Here is a 15,089-nt window from a genome sequence, read left to right on the forward strand (position 1 = left end):
GATATGGAGAAAAATCCACTCTTTGTTGGAATTTTGACTGGTTCAACTTTTTTTTTTTTGTTTGTTTTTAGGCTACAACCTGTGACTCTCAGGGTTTACTGCGCTCAGATTTCACTCCTGGGTTGGGGGAGCATAGGGGATGCTGGGGGATTGAACCGTGGTCTGTCCTATGTTAGCACATGCAAGGCAAGTGCCCTACTGCTTGCACCACCACTCCAGCCCCATGGTTCAACATTTTTTAAAATAGTATGAACACTTCTCCAAAAATGAGGAATTGAGTTTCCATATGTCCCAGAAATTCCACTTCTTGGCATTACCTCAAGATTTGCTAAATACTATGTTGAAAAGAAACTTGTATTCTTTTTTTTTTTTTTTTGGTTTTTGGGCCACACCTGTTTGACGCTCAGGGGTTACTCCTGGCTATGTGCTCAGAAATCGCCCCTGGCTTGGGGGGACCATATGGGATGCTGGGGTTCGAACCGCGGTCCTTCCTTGGCTAGCGCTTGCAAGGCAGACACCTTACCTCTAGCGCCACCTTCCCGGCCCCAGAAACGTGTATTCTTATATTCATTGCAGCACTATTCACAGTATCAAAGATTGGGAAGCAATCCAAAAACCCAAGAACAGATGAGCAGGGGCTAGAGTGATAATACATTGGGTAGGGTGTTTGCCTTGCATGCAGTAGACCTGGGTTTAATTCCCTAAACCACATACAGTTCCTGCTAACAGTACAGAGTTGAGTAAATGCTGAGCATCTCCAGATGTGGCCCCCCAAATCCTCTCCCCCACAAAGGACAGATAAGCAGTTAAAAATATAGTTTATATACACATCACTCCCTTGAAGAAGCAGAAGAGTGTGACCTGAGGGTAAGCATGGGGATTTGCTTTGTGAAATCACAGTGCTAATTTCTTTAGTTTTCATTTTGTAAGAGGAAATGGAGGTGCATAGAGGTAGTAAGAGGACTATCTCAGGACTATCCTTGTCTTAGCAACATTAGCCAGCATGCTGTATCTTGACAGACCAAGTTCATTTTGCCTGATTGGTAAAAATATTCATCAAAGAGTTTTGTTTCAAATAAATTCAAAAGATAGTCCATTATCTGCTGTGATATTTATAATATCCAGGATCTAGAATTAAGTACCTAACAACTAGGAATAGATAAAGAAATTGTGATATATACATAATGAAATACTACTCTATTCTGTAATTAAAAAATATGAAATCTTACCTTTTTCATCATATATATTAAATTGGAGGGGGATCATGCTCAATAAAACAAATCAGAAGAAGAAAGAAAAATACTAAATAATTTCTCTCATATGTGTGAAAGTTTCAAATCAAGTATATAAAGTAGAAAATTAAGGGGCCGGAGAGATAGCATGGAGGTAAGGCGTTTGCCTCTCATGCAGGAGGTCATCGGTTCGAATCCCGGCGTCCCATATATGGTCCTCCCGTGCCTGCCAGGAGCAATTTCTGAGCCTGGAGCCAGGAATAACCCCTGAGCACTGCCGGGTGTGACCCAAAAACCACAAAAAAAAAAAAAAAAAAAAGTAGAAAATTAAAAGGAGAGACAGTTTCCAATGAGAACCAACCTTTATATTCTGACCACAGAATTTAGGTAATCCAGTATATGTGTGTGTGTGTGTGTGTGTGTGTGTGTGTGTGTGTGTGTGTGTGTGTGTGTGTGTAAATGGATGTGAGGCTGCAAAGCATGGTCATGGTAGGATACTGGTACTTTGGTGTGGGCAAGATAATTGTATATACCTAAAACACAGACATTACACTATTATAAAACCAATATTACCTATTAGAAATAAATTTTAATAAAGAATTTAGTTTAGGTTGTTTCCAAATTGGTAATCACTCTTGGCACATTACAGAAGTAAATGAAGACCCATGAGTAATATTTCTGTGATTGTCCTTTCCTTGAATGTGAACCTGAATATGATTTCTACTTGTAAATAACTTGCACGTAACATTAAAGTCATATTATTTCTTGTTTGAAAGCTGCAAACACATTGTTTCCACTAGGTCTGAATCCTAGTTGAAGGTCCAGGGCCTCTTTTGTTGTCTAAAGCTAAAAAAAAATAACCCAATTATCTGTCAATAAAAGACAGATTGGTGTGGGATATGAGGAACAGGAATCAAAATCCCACAGCTGCTGCCATATCAACTTGTTGGCCAGCTCCCGTAGACTCAAATTACTCTTGAAAGAGGTGCAAGCCAAACTGCTAACATTCATAGGTGTAGTCTTGCAGCTGAAAGCTTTGAGGAATCTTTGGCAGGGATAAAGCCAAGTTCCAGCATTGCAGAAGCCATGGCAACTGATCCATACCCTACTATTATTACCATGCCCATGGCTCAACTTCAGGGTTTGATGAATAATCTTTGCAGAGACACCAACCTGGCAGAAATTCCAGAATACTGGTTTTGGGGCTGAAAACTCTGGGGTCTTTTAGAGTGGGAATGAACTGCCTCCCCCAGATCTCCAAACTTCTGGAAGCCTGTGGCTTCTGGGCTACACCCATATCCCATAACAGCTACATGGCAACTTATTGACCCATAGAACCTGCATTCCTGGGGTGCACAGCTGCTTATGTATACAAATCCCTCAATACTAACACCCAAGTAGTAACATATCAAATTGATGTGAAAGTAGAATAGAAGCCACCTAGTTCAACAGACAAAACTGAAGCGAAAGCCTCATGCCCCAAATCCAGGGCATTGGAGAGTTGTGGGTCTGGAAGCAAACACTGACACAGGAAATAATCCATACACGGTTAAAGGGTTAAAGCAGGTTTAGGAACTCCCACATGCAAGCCTTTTGCTCCTTAGAAGCATATAGCTCAGTGATGGAAAACTGAAACACCAAGTAGTTTTTTTTCCCTTGAGACCCAGGGTCTTTATTAGCAAGCACCAGACTATATACCCCGGGGAAGTGAACAGGTGGTCTAAAGCACCAATCCAACCGATGCTTCCATCCAAAGGTGCTTCTGACCAATGAGTAACTAGCATATCCTGAATAGGATGGAACCCAGTTAATCCAACAAAAACCAATTACACAGAGGCTCATCTAGCAACAAACAGCTTAGTTAATCTTCAGACAATGACTTAATGACCCATTGTAAGATATAACAATTTTCAGAAATTTTCTTTTACTAAAACTTTTTCCTCTCAATAATTCTATTACCACTTAATTGTAATAAACAATATAAAATAAATTATTTTGTGCCTGCCAAGGAGACAGGCTTGGTGATGGGTAGGAAATTGGGGACAATGGTGGAGAGAATGTTACATTGGTTGGACTGATTTTGAACACTGAATACCAGGAACAACTGTATTATGAACAACTTTATAAACCATGGGTTTAAAGTAAAAGAAAATAAAATCAAGGATATCTCCAGGTTAACCTGGACAATTGGAATATATGAGTTATCATTATACAGGGTCTGAGTTGTATTATAGTGGGTAGGTCTTTTGCCTTGTAAGTAACTGACCTGGGTTTTTTTTTGGGGGGGGAGGGGGCACACCTGGTGGTGCTCAGGGGTTATTCCTGGCCATCTGCTCAGAAATAGCTCTTGGCAGGTACAGGGGACCCTATGGGACGCCGGGATTTGAACCAACCACCTTAGGTCCTGGATCAGCTGCTTGCAAGGCAAACACCACTGTGCTATCTCTCTGGCCCCATAACTGACCTGGTTTAATACTCAGCATCATATCTAGTCCCTGAGTCCCATCAGGCATGATACCTGAACACAGAGTCACGAATAAGCCCTGAAAACTGCCAGCTTTACTGCTTTGCCTCCTCTTTACAAAAAAATGAATAATCATTTCTCTTGATAGAGAAGCCTGCAAAAGGAGCAGTCTTTGATATTAGTTTTATACATAAAAAGTTTGAAAGTATTAAATTGAAAAATAATGTATTGCAGTTAAACATGTAAGACTGAATGAATAACTTGGGTACTTGCTGAAGTAATACTTTTGACAGTCTTCTTGGTTGATGGCGATGGTCTCCTCATACCACCTGCTTTGGTTATCTACAGTCATATTTATCATCAGGGTGAACCTTGAGAAGCACCTTTGAAATGATCTGACTCCATTATCACCTCATTTAAGTCTTGACATTACTTGTAGACCAAAGTCCAAACTTCTCAAGAAGAGGATTTGGCTCCTCGACATGCCTTCTACTTTACTTCTTTTCTCCTTGTTTTTATCTATTGACAGTTCCCTCTACCATGTAGTGCCAGTTATTCCTCAAATACATAAATGCTTCTTATTTCAGGGTGCTTTTATTAGCTGTTCTCTCAGTCTAAAGGGAATCTGATCTTTGCATTTTCATTTTCATCTTTTCTTTTCATTAAGACGTAAATTAAAAAAACTTTAGAGAATTGACTCCTGAGCACCCTCTGTAAAATATCTTATTTCGGGGATGGAGTACAGCAGGTAGGTTGTTTGCCTTGCACACTGCCAACCCAGGTTCAATCCTGGCATCTCATTTGGTCCATAGAGCCTGCCAGAAGTGTTTTCTGAGCCCAGAGCCAGGAGTAACCCTGGAGTGCTGGCGGGTGTGGCCAAAAAAAGAAAATAAAAGAAAAAAAAACTTTTTTTGGTCCTTTTGGCATGTCATACTAATATTACCATTTGAAGCATTAACATTTGCCATTATCTCCTTATTTCCATATTGTCTACTTCACCTGCTACACCATTAGCTCTCTCAATACACAAAACTCACCTGATTTACTATTTCCATAGCACATACCACCTGCTAGGCACTTATTACATATTTTTCTAGATAGATGAACATATGACTTACAGGATTTTGCACCGAGATACTATCCCCCCCCCAATTGGTCTAGGCTTTATCTTTTTTTACTCCCATATTTTACTATTTTACGGGCACTAAAAAAAAACCAAGTGCTGCAAAGATATTAGAAAGAATACTTCTTTTAATGCCTGTAAATTAGAGAATTGTATAAAAATGTTACTTTAATCTGAATGTTCCACAGTGGAATGTACCCTTTCACTCCAGGAATTTGAAGGATATACCTAGGAGGCCAGTGGAAGGACTGGGCCACGTTCGAAACAGTATACACTGAGGGCAGTTATGGCAGAGTTTCTGGACCAGTTCTTCACTTTCATAGGACTTCTGGTGTTTATTATCTCTCTGGTGAAGTGTTTGAGATTATCCAAATGTATTTTTCTGCACTTCCGGAAAGTTCTGCCAACGTCTTTCTTAAAGTCAATGGGACAGTGGGCAGGTAAAGAAAACTTTCCATTTTCTCTGAAATTTTTTTGCTTGTACTTATTATTTTTATATATCAAAGAATGTATTGACTGCATCTTTAATTTGATAGTGAAACTGTAATTTGGGTAATTTACATTTGGATGGTGGTGGTAGTATAAGGAATGAGTGAAGTTAGAATTTTCTGAAAATTAAGTTAAGGTGGTTAAGGAGAATAAGAAAATGCTACTCTATTCGCATCTATTTGCTTTTCCTCTAACCTATTCCTTGAGTTTGCTTCTTCTTGGAGCTTCTATTGATATAATAATAAATAATTAGAAATTTCTTCATCCTCTTTTTTTTTCTTTCAGATTTTATAAAGGCCCATGGTGCTTTGTTTAGAAAGGGGTACTTCAAAATTCTGAATTAAAAAATTAAAAAACCCTTTATGTTAAAAATATTTCTCTGAATCCAGTCATAAAGAGAGGTAACTAAAATTAAGAAATTTAATTTTATGGAGCTATGTTTTAAAGAGGAGGACTATCTTGATACAACTATATAAAACATCTAGAGCTAGTTTGTGTCTGAAGTCGATGAAATACTTTAGCTTCTAGTGAGGTTCATATCCTGGAACAATTGTTCAAGTTTAAAATAAATAGCATGAATGAGAATAAAGTTTCAGTATCTCTTTGAATGAAATGCTAAGTTACATTTTGAAGTTGGGCAACAAGAAATTTAATGACTTAAAAAATGGTTTAGAAAAACTTTGGGGGCTGGAGAGATAGCATGGAGATAAGGCATTTGCCTTGCATGCAGAAGGATGATGGTTTGAATCATCCCGGTATCCCTTATGGTCCCCTGAGGCTGCCAGGAGCAATTTCTGAGCATAGAGCCAGGAGGAATCCCTGAGCGCTGCCAGTGTGACCCAAAAAACAAACCAAACCAAACCAACAAACAAAAAAACTTTGACAAGTTAAATAGAAGGAACAACCATATAGAAATGCCAGTAGAATAGAAGACACTTAGTTAAATGTGAATTTCATATAAATAAGGAAAATTTTTTTATTTATGCCATTCCAAATATTTCATAGGACAAAATTAAAATAAAAATGATTACTGTTTACCTAAAATTTGTATTTAACTGGGTATTCAGTATGCTTACATGATAAAGCTGGCAAACTTACAAGTTTATCATATGAAAATTATTTGGAATAAAAAAGGATTTTTGTTACCTGTATATGTGTCTGTGTGTGCACATGCATGTGGATGTGAATGTATGTGTATTTTCCTTTGTATTCAGAGCAGTATGCTGTCCTCAGCAATCTTGGAAACCACTTTGAGTGTCAATATTCTGGGTACAATATCTTGTTCAGACCGATTTAAAAGAGTATATTTGGGACCCTTTATTGTGCCTATCATCACAGGACAAAGACTTTCTAAGAACACACATATATATATATATTTTTTTTTTGTTTGTTTGTTTGTTTTTGGGCCACACCCATTTGATGCTCAGGGGTTACTCCTGGCTATGCGCTCAGAAGTCGCTCCTGGCTTGGGGGACCATATGGGACACCGGGGGATCGAACCGCGGTCCGTCCTAGGCTAGCGCTGGCAAGGCAGACACCTTACCTCTAGCGCCACCGCCCGGCCCAAGAACACATTTTAAAAGAAGTCACAAAAGACCAAAGATTTCAGTGTTTGTTGACTAAAATTAAAAAATAAAAGCTAAACCTGTCTTTTGAGTTGACATTGAACAATTTTCTCTTGTAGGAGTAAAATATCTTCAATAGAAACTTGGATTGAGTAAAGTGGGAGCAATAAGAAAAACTAGTTAGTAAGTACTAAAATGTAGATACTCCATAAGGCCAATGAAGGTCTCCAATGACTTATGTAAAGTTTGGGGGAGAGAAGCAGCAGCCCTCAGAAGGAACCAACCTTCAGAAAGAAACCTCTCCCCAGGAAGAGAAGAGAAGTAATAACAGGTTTTATTTAAAAATTCTGAGGAAGGGGAGGGAGAGAGAGAAAAACAAAGAGAGAGAGTGAGCAAGAGAAAAAGCACAGGCTTCTCCAAATGTAGAGAGATCCCAGTGCACATCCCAGCATTAAAGTATGAAAGTATGAAAGTGCACATTGCAAGGGGGAAGGTTGAGGGTGACTTGTGTATTTGGGCACCATGTACATGGGCTGGCAGCACGCATGGGCGCACCTTCCTTGGGAAACACAAGCTTCTCCAACCTGCCCTAAGTAGGTGGTTTTTTTTTTTTTTTTTTTTAACTAGGTAAGAGTTTATTGCTAGGCTGGTTATTGGGGAGCGGGAGAGAATTGGAGGTAGTTGATTTTTGACATTCCATTTCTGGCTTTTGTTCCTGTGGGAGCTTCTCTGGTGGATTAGGTGTGTCCTTCTTTCGCTGGGCTGCTGAGGTGTTGGATAAAGATCTTATCAGTGACAAATAGTCTAAACCTCAACTCTTGTTTTTTTTTTTACCTCCCAACAAAAAAAAAATTTTTTTTTTTTTATTTTTGGGTCACACCCGGCAGCACTCAGGGGTTACTCCTGGCTCCATGCTCAGAAATCGCTCCTGGCTGGCTCGGGAGACCATATGGGATGCCGGGATTCGAACTGATGACCTTCTGCATGAAAATCAAACGTCCATGCTATCTCTCCGGTCCCCAACAACTTTTTATTACTTCTCAAGAACTTCAGTTTTCTGGCCCTTCTCTATCTGCTTTCTGCAACACCCTTTTATTCCCAAAGTCTGTGGTTGGGACTATGACGCCAAGTCAAGATAGGCTTTATTTAAATCCCTTTTATTTTTGGTCAGCATAACTTTATTCAAGAAATTTATCTTCTGTGGCTTCATCTAAAAGCTAAGAAAGTAAGATCCCTAAAAAGAGTTTTGTTGTGAACATTAAAATAAGATGACATCTAAAACACTTGAAACAGTACATGACTAAAATAAAGAGCTCAACAGACTTCCACATTTTTATTCATGTTATTAATTATTAACACCATGTTTTGGTGATTTTGAAGATTACCCTCAGTGGAAGATAGGGAGGTCAGGCAGATATCAACTTTTGAACATACTACATCTATGAGAAGGGACAAATGCATGGAATCCAAAATGCATGGATTTACTTAAAATAACAAAACATATAAGATCATTAGTGAGTATAAAAATGAGATGTTTTTGTCAGTGCTCTGAAACTTGGAAAACTTGTTTGTATTTTTTGTTAACATTTTTAGAAAGCATGAACACTTCGATTGTTGGTACAGGGTAAATGTTAGACTACTAAAATGCAGTGCACTTAAAAATTTGGCATTTACACAAATAAGCTTAGGATAAAGTAAGTATGCAATGCTGAATCTAAGAGGATGAGCAGGCCAATTTGATGATATATATTTGGGTATAGTTGAATGTATGTATATACATATATCCATTCAGTAAATTTCATTTGGTCTTCTTTTGTATCCACTTTTTGCATTTCCCTCTGCTAAATTCCTTATTTTTCTGCTTTGATATGCTGTTACTGCTGGAAAACATGAAGAAATGGACTTTTGGAAAAAATATTGACAAGTTTTTATAGTAATAGTTGAGTATGTGGCAGAGTAATGATTTGGAGTTTATGAATATCTAACACCTTTGACTTCTTAGTGAAATTTCATCTACTTATTTCATCTTGGGGCATATTTTCCATAGCATCAACAATCCTTCACACAATAACCTAAAAAAACTTTCTGCAATGCTGTCATATTGGTTCTTGACTGGTGGGTAACATGCTTTTGTGCAAGAGGTATAAAATTTTACCCTTAACACATATATAATTTTTTTAAATCAAGCTTCATTTGATAACTTAATAAATGGGGTCAAGGACTGATGTTCTGAATCCTTCCAAACTAGTTATATAGCAGGGCAGGTTTCAGAGAATAAGTCAAACAACACAAATGGACCTGTCCAAGCTTTAGGGCCTCTTGAATAGCCATCTTGAATAGTCTTACAGGAAGGCCACTTTTTTAGTACAATTTCACTCTCCCATTAGGGCTCTCAACAGAGCTGACAGAGACAATTAGTAAGTACATCAACATACAATAAGTATATAAAGAGCAGAGGCTGGGCATTTCACATGGTCAGTCAGCAAGCACTCTTATGGTATAAAGTTTTGACAGTGTCCTGTTCTATTTTTACACATGTTGTCTTCTAAAATACCCTTGACTGTTTTAGTCTATGCTTCCTATGGTCAGATTTTTTGACAAATACTTGTCATTTATTCTATTTCTTTCTTTTTTTCTTAATAATAATTTTTATTTTGACCAAAGTAGATTACAAATCTTTCAGAGTAATATTTTAGATACATATTGACATTGAATCAGGGGAATTCCCACCACCAGAGTTGTCCTCCCTCCACCCCCATTCCCACCCAGCATGTATCCCTTATCCCCCTCCCTTACCCCTCAGGCTGCTACTATAAGTGGTCCCCTATTCTATTTATTTTTTGCTGGACTTTTGCAAATCTTTTGTATTCCAAGACCTAAACTATTTGATCTGGAGGAATATCCCAGCAGTGGGATTCTTTGGTAGGGGAATAATTTCCCACATATTAAAAATCTTATAAGTGATAGAAATGGGTCTGGATTGTGGCATATCCTTGAAATATTTAGTATTTTAGAGCAGGGTTGGGGAAGACTGGCTCATGGACCATATAAAGACTATGAAATCTGTGATCTTACGCTGGCACATGGTGGAACAGACACAGGCTTTTCATTGGCTGCCTGAAGTCTATCTGCCTATATCATATGGTCCAGAAATGTTTTGATATCTAAGTTACCATTAGTAGTAAAAGATTATTCACTGCTGGTCTTGGCAATAGGCATTGCAAGAAAATGTAGCTAATGACAAAGAAGATTTTAGAACTAATTTTTTCCTTTAAAATTATTTCTGTTCCTTTGTAGTAATAACTGGAGCAGGAGATGGGATTGGGAAAGCTTATGCATTTGAGGTAAGTTGTTTTCACAAAGACTTGCTCCTCCCTAGCTTTGAACATATCCTATTTCCATGGCATTACTTTTCTGATCATTAAAGTAGTAGTCATTATTTAAAAAATATAATATTTTTAACATTCCTAGACAAAATAAAGCTTGCAATATTCATGCTAATCAAACCAACTCTAAATGAACTACTCAAAGATCATATATGCATACACACAAAATACCCAATTGTAACAGCAACATAACAGCCCTTTCTGTCAATAATTTCCTTCAATGTCAATGGACTAAACTCTCTCTTCAAAAGGCACAGGATAGTGAGTTGGATCAATAAACAAAACCTGGCCATTTTCTGCTTCCAGAAAACACACTTAAAATCTCAGGATAGACACAGGCTCAGAGTAAAAGGATGAAAAACAATTATACAAACTACTGGAAAAAAAAGCTGGGACAGTCATACTTATATTAGACCAAATAGCATTCAACCTCAAGAAAGTACTTAGAGACAAGGATGGAAACTAGTTATTAATCAGGGGAACAATAGAATCAAGAAGTACTGTGATCAACATGTATGCACCAAATGTAGTCAGCAAAGTATGTGAAGTTTTTGCCCACAAACCTAGAGAAACATATGGATGGAAATATGGTAGTATTGGGAGATTTTAACACACCACTCCTATCTATAATTGGAAAGATCCACCAGGCAGCAAGGAAGTAAGAGCCCTAAATGAGAAAATAAAAGAGCTGGGACTTATGTATCTATACAGGGTCTTTCATCCTCAAAAAGCTGAATAGACATTCTTCTAAGTGCACATGAAACATTCTCTAGGACAGATCATATTGTAGGACACATATCTAACTTACATTAATTTGCAAATGTAAAAATTATACCAAGCACCCTATCAGACCACAATGCCACAAAAATCAAGATTGAGGGGTTGCAGCGATAGCACAGTGACAGGGCATTTGCCTTGCACATGGCCAACATAGGATCAAATTCTGGCATCCCACATGGCCCCCCAAGCCTACCAGGGGCGATTTCTGAGTGCAAAGCCAGAAATTGGGTATAGCCCCAAAACACACACACACACACACACACACACACACACACACACACACACACAAAAACAAACAAAATCAATATTCAATGTAAAAAGAAGATGTAAAGAAAATCTAACCCTTGGAAATTAAACTACATGCTGCTCAATAATATCTGGATCAAAGAAGAAATTACAGAAGAAATAGATTCCTCGAGACAAATGATAATGAAACAAATTACCAAAATTTATGGGACAAAGCAAAAGGAGTAATTAGGGGGAAACTCATAGCAATATAGGCTTATGTAAGTATAGATAAAAATTACAAAATCAACAACCTAAAGGAACAACTTAAATATCTGGAAAACTAACAACAAAGGAACCTAAACACAAGAAGAAGTAAAAATATAATAAAAATCAGCAGGAATCAACAATATAGAAATAAGAAAAGCAACACAAAGAATTGATGAAACCAGGAGATCTTCTTTTGTTTTTTAAAGAGTAAACAAGATAAACAAACCATTGTCAAGGAAAGTAAGAAATGAAGCTCTCACTGTTTGCAGATATCAAGAAATTGTATCTGGAAAATCATAAAGACTCCACAAAAAAGCTTCTTGAGCAAGAGACATGTATAGTAAAGTGGCAGACTACAGTTTTTTTTTTTGAATTAATATCTTTACTAAGCACCGTGATTACAAACATGTTTCATTAAGTCATCAGCTTTTTTTTTTTTTTTTTTTTGGTTTTTGGGTCACACCTGGAAGGCTCAGAAATCGCCCCTGGCAGATACAGGGAACCATATGGGATACCGGGATTCAAACTATCGTTCTTCTGCATAAAAGGCAAATGCCTTACCTTCATGCTATCTCTCTGGCCCCAAGTCATCAGATTTAGTAAGCATTGTTGCTAGTTGATCATTTTGTTATTTTTTGTTTGTTTCTGAACATTCGGTGGCTTCAGATACACATTGGTGTCTAAATTGGTGTGTTCCAATGGGGATGACAGTATTCAACAAAAATGGAGTTCACAGCTGCATGGGCAGGAATTCCACACATTGTTACTGATACTGAGAGTTTTTCTGTGGGATGTGTTTTCAGCTTTTAGGGCTTCCAGAAGTATGGAAAGGTGTGCATGTGGGAAGATGCCTACAGTCACTCCAAAAAAGTCCTGGCAATGTCAGTTCAAATACTAGCATACCTGAACTTTGGTCAAATTGGTGCCTCTAGTGCCGTGAAGAAGTGAGGTACTGATTGTATTTAATGGGTGCAACAGTGGTAACTAGTCAGGGTGGGGGAAATGGCCTATCCTCTTCTCCTGTTATTACCAGTTTTCAGCTGCATGGTTGTTGTACCAATGAATTTCCACAGCTTGGTATACATTTCTTTTGAGAACAAAGTGGTATATGGAGCTGTCAGAATGTAGACATGAGACTGCATTTGTGATAAGTGCCTTTCTTGAGCCAAGCCCTGACTCAAGGAGAATGGAAATATTTAACACAACAGTGCCATTCTTCAGGATCTTGCCTGTCAATGCATGCTGGGAAAGGGAATGCTTCTGTTGTTTAAATCACAGAAAAGGATGTCCTCCAGATCCCTGTATGGAACTTGTCAGTCTGGACATTTTGTTTTGATTGTCTTGATTTTTTGGGTCACATTTGGTGATGCTCATGGGTTACTTAGGAATTACTCCTGTGGGCTTAGGGGACCAGATGGGGTGCTGGATTTTCAACCTTGGTTGGCCACTTGCAAGGCAAGCACCCTACCCACTGTACTTTCACTCTAGTCCCCAATATTGACATTCTGGAAATAAGATTGAGCCATGGTCAAAAAGGAACAATATTGTCCCAACCAGCAGAGGGATCTCTGCCCACACCCTGTATAGACGACTTCTTATGAAACATTATATAATCTGAAGTTCTTGATAGAAATGGCACATTTCAGGGGAGGCTGGTGGCATCTGACCAGAGAGGATCCTTTGTGCTAAAAATGCACAAAGGATTTCATTTGGTTTTCATTTAATGGACAGGCTTCCTTCAAATGCTGATGAAGTGAATTGTGACAATACTTTAAACATAAAAATCAACTCAGGATGAATGTGATTTAGTTGAAATTAATCAGCATACATGAATGGCATGATGTACTTGTGGTTCAGTTAGGTTTTTTAAAATTGCAAACAACTTCCTGAGACACAATTCAGATACTATAAAATTCACCTATTTTAAGTGTTAAGTACAACAGTTTTTAGTAAATAAATGAATTGCTCTCTTATCATCCAGTTTCAGAACACTTTTTATCAGTAAAGCTGCTAGTAAGATTCTTTTTGTATCCCTTATTCCTACCACTAGATTTAGATGCTAATAGTCATTTTATCCAAAGGTCACCATCCATCTTTGTGGCTTTTGGTCTTGCTTTCATCTGCCTAATTATGCTCTTTAGGATCATTTATGTATAGCTTGTACCAATGACTCTGACTTTTATCATGGAATAAAATTTCATTGCACAGATGTATCACATTTTGTTTAGTCACTACCAGCTCATGAATGTTTGGGCTGTTTCCAATTTTTGGTTCTTGTGAATTATGCTGCTGTGCATACAGCTAGGTAATGTTTTGGTGGAAGTTTCCATTTCTCTTGAGTAGACTGAAGGGCAATTGCAGAGTGGAATGGTAAATTCATGTGTAAGTTTGGCTTAACATCACATTTCTGCAATGGTTTGTTGTCAGGTTTATCTAATGAACAGAGTTGTCGGGTTATTTCTACTTCTACTTTGGAAACTTCTCTCTGCCTTTTTCTGTCCTAGACTGTAACGCAGGAGGCCGAGCTATGTTAAGGGGCTCCTTTGGCCTCTCGCTCCAGTTGTTTCCCCAGCAGGGGACTTTGGCAAGAAGACAGAGGTGATTGTGGTGACTGGGCTCTATTCTGCTTCCTCTCAGTGAGTTCTGGGAGGATGGTTGTCTCATTTGTGCTCCTTTCATTAAACTCAGTTGGGGTTACACGGTTTGAATGTGTGTTATCTGTTTCCATTATCTGTTTCCACTAGGACCCTGATGAAATCCAGGCCATTCTTCCTATTCTTTTGCTGTTTTTGCTTTTTACACAGACTTGGGTATGTACAGTGCTCCAACCTAATGTGATACTAAACTGGCCTCACACATACTTCAGCTGTGGTGTTTAGTCATAGTGATGCTGGAGATTGTACACTTTGTGATGGCACTGAGGATGACAAATAGCAGTACTACCGGGTTTTTTTGAGACATGTTGGGTGAAGCCATGCTGCCAGGCGTCATATATGGGACTTCATGTCTGCAAAGAAGTGATCACTGAGCCATATTCCTGATCCAAATGCAGTTTTTAACTAGTTTGTTTGTTTGTTTTGTTTTTGGGCCACACCAGTGGTGCTCAGGGTTATTTATGGCTCTGCACCTCAAGGGGGTGGGTTCAGTTTGGTCAGGGATAGAACCCAGGTTGGCTGCGTGCAAGGCAAATGCCCTACCTGCTGTGCTATAGCTCTGGCCCCTTTAACTAGTTTTAAAAGACTAAAGTTAACTTTATCATTTATGCATTAAACCTTCTAATGATACCCCATTAAATGGTTTGCCCTATCCTAATAAATGTTGTACATAATGTTTTGAGGCAATTCAGTTTAACCTTGCAGGTGGCCACTCTGGATTTTGGGTTTGATGAATGGCATTCCACATGGTCCCCTGAGCACAGCCAGTGGATTCCTGAATGCAGAGGCAGGAGTAACTCTTGAATATTGTCAGGTGTGTCCCCCCCCCACTCCCCCAAACCTCCCTGAAACAAATAAAAAAAGAAATCCGTATCAGAACTAAATATTCAAGTCAATGATA

At 38.4% G+C, this 15,089-nt stretch overlaps 1 protein-coding gene across 1 annotated transcript in view; it reads left to right on the top strand.

Annotated features, from left to right (window-relative positions):
* Positions 1 to 5,105: 5,105 nt before the first annotated feature.
* The window catches only part of HSD17B3 (hydroxysteroid 17-beta dehydrogenase 3), a 41,225-nt gene continuing 31,241 nt past the window's right edge, over positions 5,106 to 15,089 (top strand). The window contains exons 1-2 of the mRNA XM_049772286.1: positions 5,106 to 5,259; positions 10,171 to 10,217. Of these exons, the coding sequence (XP_049628243.1) occupies positions 5,106 to 5,259; positions 10,171 to 10,217 (201 nt within the window). The remainder of the gene's footprint in view (positions 5,260 to 10,170; positions 10,218 to 15,089) is intronic.

This window comes from Suncus etruscus, chromosome 4, assembly GCF_024139225.1.
Source record: "Suncus etruscus isolate mSunEtr1 chromosome 4, mSunEtr1.pri.cur, whole genome shotgun sequence".
Lineage (NCBI taxonomy): Eukaryota > Metazoa > Chordata > Mammalia > Eulipotyphla > Soricidae > Suncus > Suncus etruscus.